The sequence below is a fragment of the Miscanthus floridulus genome, chromosome 6 (genome assembly GCF_019320115.1).
Source record: "Miscanthus floridulus cultivar M001 chromosome 6, ASM1932011v1, whole genome shotgun sequence".
Taxonomy (NCBI): domain Eukaryota; kingdom Viridiplantae; phylum Streptophyta; class Magnoliopsida; order Poales; family Poaceae; genus Miscanthus; species Miscanthus floridulus.
The window spans coordinates 2,228,169-2,237,160 of NC_089585.1; the positions used below are offsets into that span (position 1 = coordinate 2,228,169).

The window sequence follows — 8,992 nt, forward strand, 5'->3', positions numbered from 1 at the left end:
GAAATCACGAGATGAATCTTTTGAGCCTAGTTGGTCCACGATTGGACAATATTTGCCAAATAAGACGAAAGTGGTACTATTCATCAGGTCAAAAAAAAAACTTTCAATCTAAACGAGGCCTGAGTGAAGCTATTTTACTGTAAGTCTATGTTTAGTTTTTAAAAAGTTTATCAAAAAGTGCTACAGTAGCTACCACATCAAATCTTGCGATACGTGCATGGAGCATTAAATGTAGACGAAAAAAAAACTAATTGCACAGTTTGGTTGAAAATCGCGAGACGAATGTTTTAAGCCTAATTAGTCCATGATTGAACACTAATTGACAAATAAAAACGAAAGTGATACAGTAGCCAAATTCCCAAATTTCACGAACTAAACACAGTCTAAGAGAAAAATACTGTAAATTCTGATATTCCTCGCACAGGGTGGAGAAAGTTTTCTTTATTTCTTTCCTTGATTATTTGGATGTCAGTATCTTCTGTTTGATTACATCTCAAGCTAATACTGTACATTGTACTCCTAGAAGAAGACACTAGACAAGATAGCATCGGCCTCTCTATCCGCTTTCTTATGGGCCGTGCCTTTTCAGTGAGTAAATAGCGTTTTTCTGTAACAACAAATCAATGAATATTTTTTAGCTTATCTTTTCAACGAAGTGAACAGACTGTTAAGACAAAATAAAAAACTGAAAATAGACTATATATCTAAAGAATTTTATTACATTACAGGGAAATGTTGCATGTTGACCCATAGCAGCTAAAGATGCCTATGCTCCATTTGGCTTGCTGAAACTTGGCTGAAAAATACTGTTCTGGCTAAAATATTATGAAAAAAAAATATTGTTTCGGTTAAAAAAAAAAGTCGAACAAACCGGATATAAGGTAAATCGAACGGGGGCATATGTATAATAGAGTACTACTACACTTCCTTCTGCTTTACCGGACAACGACTACAGTCTCTAGCCTTTGTGGCTTTGTGTACATCATGCATGCTCTAGCTTCGCTGAAGTTAGATGCGTGTTGAAGGTCCTGAGATTTTTCATGCAAAGTCACAAAGATAAGATAAGCCTCTTTGTCTTTGGGGCAGGCAGGCATGCAAGTAAGCCTGGATAACGAGCCGGCTCGGCTCGTTTGGGCTCGGCTCGTTCTGGCTCGTTAAGATAACGAGCTAGCTCGGCTCGGCTCGTTATCCTAACGAGCCAGAAAGCCAGCTCGGCTCAGCTCGTTAAAAGCTCGAGCTGGCTCGTTAAGCTCGCGAGCCATGTATAAAAAATACACAAAATATAATATTTGCATTTATTTAAAATTTAAGAATAATAATAATACACAAGAAATGTATCTAGACCAGTTACCAGTCAATTTATAGGGTCTAGACCAGTTACCAGTCAATTATAAAGTGCAAGACATGAAGTAATACAAAAACTAATACAAGTTTTGATACTTTTTTTTCCTAGAAGCTTGGCTCGTTTAGCTCGCGAGCGGCTCACGAGCTGGCTCGAGTTGGCTCGTTATAGCTAACGAGCTAAAATCTTGGCTCGGCTCGGCTCGTTATCATAACGAGTCGAGCCGAGCCGAGTCGAGCCAGCCACGAGCCGAGCAAGTTAACGAGCTTCGAGTTTTTCGTCCAGCCTTACATGCAAGCATCCAAACGCAAGGCAGATCCGCTAATACGATGATGTGTTCGCCCCTTTCCGTGGCAAAACGCAACGACTTTAGCCGACCCTTTCTTCGCCTGTTCTCCAGCACCTTATATGCGAGAGGGGGGAAAAAAAGCTCGGTTGTCTTGCTCATTGCTCCTGTCACTTTCACCAGATGTACATACAAAGTAGCTAATAACTTGTATCTACTCTCTAGCCAATTATCAGAAAAAACCAGAATCATACACTATATACAAGGCGTGAGTGTCAGCTTGTGCGAAACAGGGTGAAGTAACAGGCCATGGAAAGTAATGGCGATGGCGTCTTTATGTTTGTGGTGCTGTGTGTCTGGTTTTTTCAGGAGGGAGGAGGGTTGGGTCTTGTTTAAATTCAGCATGTAAAGTTTTAGGGTGTCACATCGTGTGTCATATTGGGTTGTCGCATGGAGTGTTCGGATACTAATAAAAAAGTAAATTAGAGAACCTGTGAGTAATCCACAAGACGAATTTATTAAGCCTAATTAATCCACCATTAGCATATGTATTACTGTAGCACCACATTATCAGATCATGGGTTAATTAGGCTTAAAAGATTCGTCTCGCAAATTAGTCGCAAACTGTGTAATTAGTTATTTTTAGTCTATATTTAATACTCCATACGTGTGTCTAAACATTTGATAAGATATGGAGTAAACTTTAGGAGAGGAACTGAACAAGGCCTTACAACTTGTTCGCTTCTCTTATAATCTGTCTTTTTCAGCTCGTGTTTTTAGCCGAAACAGTATTTTTCTCTCACGACAAATCAGCTGGAACAGAGTTTTAACTTTTTTTTTTCCAGCGAAACGAACCGGGCAATTTGCGTGGTCCAAGCGATTCAGTACGTGTACCAACGCACGCCGTACTGCAGTGGCGGCAGCAGGAGATGGTGTTGGTCTTCTCAAGATATTTTGGCTCCTGAGTCCTGATTAGTTGTTGTTCAGACATGGCAGCATCTATGTCCTGAAACGATGTTTTACAGCATCATTCATGCGTTCGTTCGTTCATTGGTTGGGCAACGAGTCACAATCCGTCACGTGTCTATCAGTCTATGGAAATGTTTCCCTAAAAAAAAGTCTATGGAAATGTGGCTTCCAAGAACGAAAGAAAGTCTTTTACAAGTGTCAATAGAAAATGAGCGTCATAGGACCACCAGCACACAAGTACTACAGGAGTAGTCAAATGAGATGTCCCTCTCCTGGAGATTATGACTGGGAATGATGAGGTCGCCTGCTATTTGATGTTATCTCTGCAGAAAGGGGCAAGGGATATGCTTGATGAGGGAAACGGAAAAAAAAAGACACAAGTGTTCTTTGAAGTGCATGCCTGACCTGATGTGAGGAGTGAATCCCCGGCCGTCTTTAATTTTGCAGGGATTTCAGAGCTTTGTGTTTGGCAGGCATGATTGGTTTTCAAGTGCTGCGGCACAACTTCTTCTACGCCATCGATTGCACGCACCCTCACAGATGCTTTCATTTTTATATGTACTACTCACAAAAACAAACAGCTTAATTAGTACGTAGTTTATTGAAATCGAAATGGCAACCTGGCCGTATATTTTATAAATACTGTAAATTCTAATGGCGCCCTGAAGAATTCACGTGTTTGAAGCAGCAGAGTCCAGAGTGACTCCGGCCGGGCTGCGCTCGGAACCTGCTCCATGAACGACCTCGGATTCCGGCTTCCAGAAAACAGGGCGGGCAGCTTGATTGATGTCGTCCGTCTTGCGCCACCGCCCCCGTGACCGGCCACGACGCCGCCGCCGGCGTGGTTCCTCCACTCCAGCGGCACGCCGGCAAAAGGCAGCACACGTGCGCGGGCATGGCGGCATCACTTGCTCGGTTCCGTGAAACAGACGTATACTAATGTTGATAGAAACCCAAAAAAGCAAACGCACGACGACACCACGATCTGCTGGACACGGGCGGGCGGCTGGTATTTTATTCTCGTCGCGGCACGGCGCCGGCCCGGCCGGCAGGCGCGGCGTGGGGACAGCGACAGGAGCTGCGCCGGGGCTTCAACAGACCGTGCGTGGACTCACACTCACTCTCTCGATTCCCGTGACCAGCACACCGGCAGTGACACTGCTGGGTGCTGGCTGCTCAAGTGTCCTGTTCGGAGCACCACACCACGTCCATCACCCGTGCTGATGGGATGGGATCGGGACACCCTTCCGTTGTTGTGGGCACTGCTGTTGCGTCACACACCTGCTGCCTTGGACTGCAGATCGAATTGAACCTGCTGCCTCTACAGTAACTGAGGCTAGCGTACGACAGTTCTGCGCTCGTGGTGAATGCACGACGTGGCGTGGGCGGGGCCGCTCCAACATTCTGCGCCGCGCCGCCCGTTTACCCGTGCCGTCGCGTCGCTCCGCTTGCTTGGCACGCCACGCGACCTGCTGACGGTGACGCCTGACGCTGAGGAATCCATCGGTCCTGCCATCGGACAAGACAACCAGAGTCTGACTTCTCAGCGAGGCGACCAGTTCTCGTTCTCATCTCCGACGCCCTGCGCTGACTGACGAGCAGCATGATTTACTGTGAGGCTTGTCCGTTGGTTTGGCTGATAAGGCCACGTTTAGTTTGCGAAATTTTTAAGGAAATAGAACCGTAGCACTTTTGTTGTTATTTGATAATTAGTATCTCATCATAATCTAATTAGGTTTAAAAAATTCGTCTCGTGAATTTCGTTTAAACTGTGTAACTACTTTTATTTTTTATTTATGTTTAATACTTCGTGTATACGTGGGACGAGAACCGCAGATCGGAGGGGACGTGAACGTGACAAGGAACAGTTGTTTTCCTGGACGTGCCGTCGTACACACGATTGCCACAGTGAGGAACAGTTGTTTTCCTGGACGCGGCTGGCAGCACGTCCATGCCCGCTAAAGTTCTCTTTTCGGCGGGCCGAGGATCGCGCGCGCGCTGGGGGCGTCGGCGACGTCCCCGTCCGCCACACCGCTCCCATCCTGCTCCCGTCGCGATCCGCGATGGCGAGAAAAAGACAAGAGAATTTTGACACGGGGTAGCACACTATGCTCATTGAATTAGTCACAAACACACTGCAAAAAACATTGTTTTTGTCCACCACACACCACACCCAGTTAAAGGACCATCTTGCCCTTGACTCTTTGCCCGTTCCTCCCCTTCCACTCATTTCTCAAGAATAGATTTCTTTTGATCCATCTACAACTGTGCTAGGTATTAAGTTAGTGGGCTGAGAAGTTTTGTTGATTAAACTTTATCAAAATTTTCTTTGTCACTTTCCTCAATTTTTTTTTTGTTAATCACGAATTGGTGTTACGTAGGAAACAAGCGCCTCAGGAAAATGATCACCTATGCACACCAATAGAACAGGCCACATCAAATCTTTAGATTGATAAATCTCTTTCATCCAAGTTGAGCTCTTGTCTTTTTTATTTTTTAAGTGTAAATTAGACTATTATTTTCAAAGGTGACAAGCATTCCAGTCAAGAACAACTCGAAGCCTTGTAAAATCTGTGGGCTGCTCATACGTTTTATACTCTCCTTCTCCACTTATAAATACAAGCCGATGGCGGATCTTTTGATGAAAAAATAGAACAGTGACTTCTTGTTAAGTCGGACTGCAGTAGCAACAGCGTGCCGCCCTCAATTGGAATCAAGAGTTCTTGCTGACATACTGTACTACTCTACAGTGAAATATGTCTAGCATTAAATTTCTACTGTAGCAAAAACTATTTATGCTAGAATTTATCAAGAGAAAAACACTGCTGCGACGAAAAAAAAAAGACAAGCCAGCGAGCTGAAGTTGACCAGCCGAACACGCTGACAATTGTTGGCTGCGGGAGGAGAAAAGAAGATTAGTAGAGGAAGAAATGCGAAGGGGATAGATAGTGGGCCCGTAGGCTAGCTGGTTATTTTATTTGCTTTGGTGTGTTGGAGGCAAAAATGCACAAAATCACCATGTGTCCAGTGGACAAAATTGACGAATTAAGTGTGCTGCACATAAATCCACTCTTTACGAGTGTCGACAAGGGCGGATATATTCCGACAAGACCGGCTGCCTCTGGTCCATGGTAAAGCTGCAGAAGCACGGCACGGCGACGTCGTCCTTGGTGCTGCTGCGGACCTGCCCCTGCGCTGCGCAGGCACAAGGCAGGCGGATCACCAAGATACCCAAACCAAAGGCGGTGGACCGTGCATAGATCACGGATGGATGGACATGGAGCGGTCAGCCGTCGGTCGTGGGACGGGAGGGCCGGCCGGGTGCTGGACAGGAAGGGACGACAGAGAAAGGAGGGGAGAATTCCCCGTCTCCTTCCTAAAAGGCGAGCGAGCACCGCTCGGCCGCCGAGCCACGCCGTCTTTCCATGTATCCTTCCTGCGTCCCGTGCAATGCAAACGCTAGTGTGCTGTCTTTCGCTCAGACGTGGCTGCCAGTGTCGTATACACCAACAAAGGTTTGCAGCCTGTTCAACAGACCGTAAAGATCGTATATGATCGTGGATTATAAACTAGAATAATATTTTTCTTTCATATCAAATCAGCCAGCCGAACAGGCTGCCTAGCCAGCCGAACAGGCTGTAGGTCAGTGGAGTTCCTCTGTTTGTCTGCCCACTCTCGAATTTTGAACCGGAGTGCATCCATCCAAGCACGCTTACGCAGGAGCACAAGTACAAACGGGACGCCCTGGCCGCCGTGCAAGCAAAGGTGGTCAAAAGAGAAAGAGGGGGGATTTGCAGGCCAGGCCACTGGCCACGCACGGTGGCAGAGCCAGCCGACGGCACGGCATGCAGCCACGCTCGCCTCTGCAGCTCTGCTCTGCCCACGAGAAAAGAGGGCAGGTCGGTTTTTAATTAAAGAGTTAACAACCCAAAGCAAGCCATGCTTTTTCCTGTCTTTGTCGCCGGCCGCCGTGATGAACACCTCCGCTCGCCGGACAACGGCCACGCCTCGCCGATTTCTCGTCCGCTCGCTCGTCGGCCGGCGTGCCCTCGATGCCTCGAGCCGCGGCGCACGACGGAAACCCCGCTCCCCGGCGCCGGTTTCCACGCGAAGGGGAAAAAACAAAAAACAAAACACACACCAACCAGTCAATCAGGCAGGGACGGGGTAAAATGTGCCGGTGCCGCAGCGATCCTGCGACCAGGACCGGCTCCAGCATTTACTGCAGGGTACGGCATCGGGGCCGGGGAGGCGAGCAGATCGCGGGCCGTATCGGGACCCCGCGCGCCGTCCGGCGCCCGCCGTCGCGTTCGAGCGCCCTCGCGTCGTGACGCCACCCACCCACCCACCGCGGCGGCGCGGCCAGGAGGAGGCGTCAGACAGAAGCAGAGACAACACGTTGCTGTGGTTGAGGAAACGAATCGCTTATTACTCAAAACTTTATTAATTCTCGCCGATTACTGATAACTCAGTTTCCCCGCCAAGAGGACTCGCTTCTTCTTCCTCCTTGGCGGGGGATGGTGCCCGGCACACATGGTGGCAGTAGCAGCAGCGGCGAGGGCGCCGGCGGCCACAACACTGCGCTGCCGAGCCGGACACTTCTTTATCTCTTACGCTAAAAGAATACAACTAGCAGAAAATAAAAACAACACGAACGGAAACAAAATTGGCCGGACTAGCTAGGCGCATCCGGTGCGCAGAGAGAGAGAGTTGGCGGGGCAGGCGGGCGGGACGCGGGAGCGCTAGACGATGGGCAGCGGGTCGATCTGGAACAGGTCGGTGATGTCTATGAAGAAGTCGTCCACCTGCTGCCACCTCGCCGGCGACGGCGGCTCCGCGTCGGATGGGCACTCCTCGGGGCTCTCCTCGGGGATCGACGGCGCCAGGGAGAGGGGCTCCTCGGGGATGTCCGCGAGGAAGTCCAACGATGGCTCCGGGAAGTCCGCGAGCAGGTCGAAGTCGGTGTACAGCGGCGGGAACTCGCCACCGAAGCAGTCGTCGGCGGAGAAGGGGCAGCCGAAGACGCTGCCGCCGCCGCCGGTCGACTCGTCGGTCTCCGGGGCAGGTGGTACTGGAACTACCGGTGCCGGCGCCGACGCCGGCTTCTTGGAGGCCGCGGAGGGCGGGAATGAGCGGAGCACGGAGGTCGGAGACGCCGCCGCCGCGTGGGACTCCTCGCCGGAGTCGTAGGAGCAAGTGGCGGATGAGGACGCATTCTTGGACGCCGCCGGTGCCGGCGCGGACGCAGGTGGCTGCGGGAGGCGCTCCGCAACCTCGTCGGGGACGGGGACCGGCGCGTCGTCCACCTGCTCAAAGTTGGTCGTGGCGTCGGGCCCACGCAGCTGGATGGCGGCCGAGTCGTACACCTTGGCGGCCTCCTCGGCGGTGTCGAAGGTGCCGAGCCACACCCGCACCCGTCGCCATGGGTCGCGGATCTCCGCCGCGTACTTGCCCCACGGCCGACGCCTCACGCCGCGGAACCGGGGCTCCGCCGCGGCGCCGTCGGACTTCCTCTTCCGCCCGGGGAGCACCAGCCTGGTGGTCCTCTCCCCAGCCGCGCCCGCCGTCGCGGCAGCAGAGGACGCCGCGGCCCTCCCGGCCGGCGCCTCCTCCTTCACCGCCCGCTCCAGGCGGATCTCCTGCACGTAGCGCTTCACCCTCCTGCGCGCGACGGCGTCCTCCTCCGCCTCGTCACCGGACGAGTCGGTCGCGTCGTAGTCGTCGCAGAAGACCCGCACCGTCCTGGGCCCCGCGACGGCGGAGGGCCCCGCCGCTTCCCTCCCCTTGGCCGCCGCCGCCACCTCCACCGCCCGGGAGGTGACCTCGACGTGCTCCGTCCGCCTCATCGCCACGAACATCTCCTCCTCCATGGGCCACATCACTCCGCTCGCATTTGACTTCGCCACCAAGCTTGCCCCTCACCTAAAACCCCTCAAGAACCCTCTTCCAAGGCTCCGGAATGGGATGGCACGGCCACCCAACCTCCTACGCCACGGGAAACCACTCCTCTCCTGAAAACCCCGGCGGACAAGCTCGCGGCTTTCGGAGGTGGAGACGAGGCGCCGGCCGGAGGGGAAGAAGGCCGGGTGGGGTGGGGTGGTGTCCCTGGCAGGCGCCTGGCCTGCTGATGTGCGTGCGTGCTTGATGCGCTCGCTGTCGCGGTTTGTTGTTGCTGGTGGTGAAAACCCGACTTTTATAGCATCTCGGAGGCCATTTCGGGAAACCCGGACCCGGATTTTTGTTTACTCCTCCATTTTTTTTTTTTTTTGCTCGCTTTCCTGCGTGGCTTTTCGTACTCCGGCCCCTTTCTCGCAAAATTCCCCCCCAAAAGGACGTTATTTCAAATTTCGAAAATGTGGTCTAGTAGCTGCTGGTGAAAAACGGCGAAAAGTGAA

At 51.6% G+C, this 8,992-nt stretch overlaps 1 protein-coding gene across 1 annotated transcript; it reads right to left on the reverse strand.

The window, feature by feature from the left end:
- Positions 1-7,020: 7,020 nt before the first annotated feature.
- On the reverse strand, positions 7,021-8,745 carry LOC136457406 (pathogenesis-related genes transcriptional activator PTI6-like). Its single transcript, XM_066457436.1, has one exon. The coding sequence runs from the start codon at positions 8,474-8,476 to the stop codon at positions 7,340-7,342; it is 1,137 nt and encodes a 378-aa protein (XP_066313533.1). The 5' UTR covers positions 8,477-8,745; the 3' UTR covers positions 7,021-7,339.
- Positions 8,746-8,992: the final 247 nt, after the last annotated feature.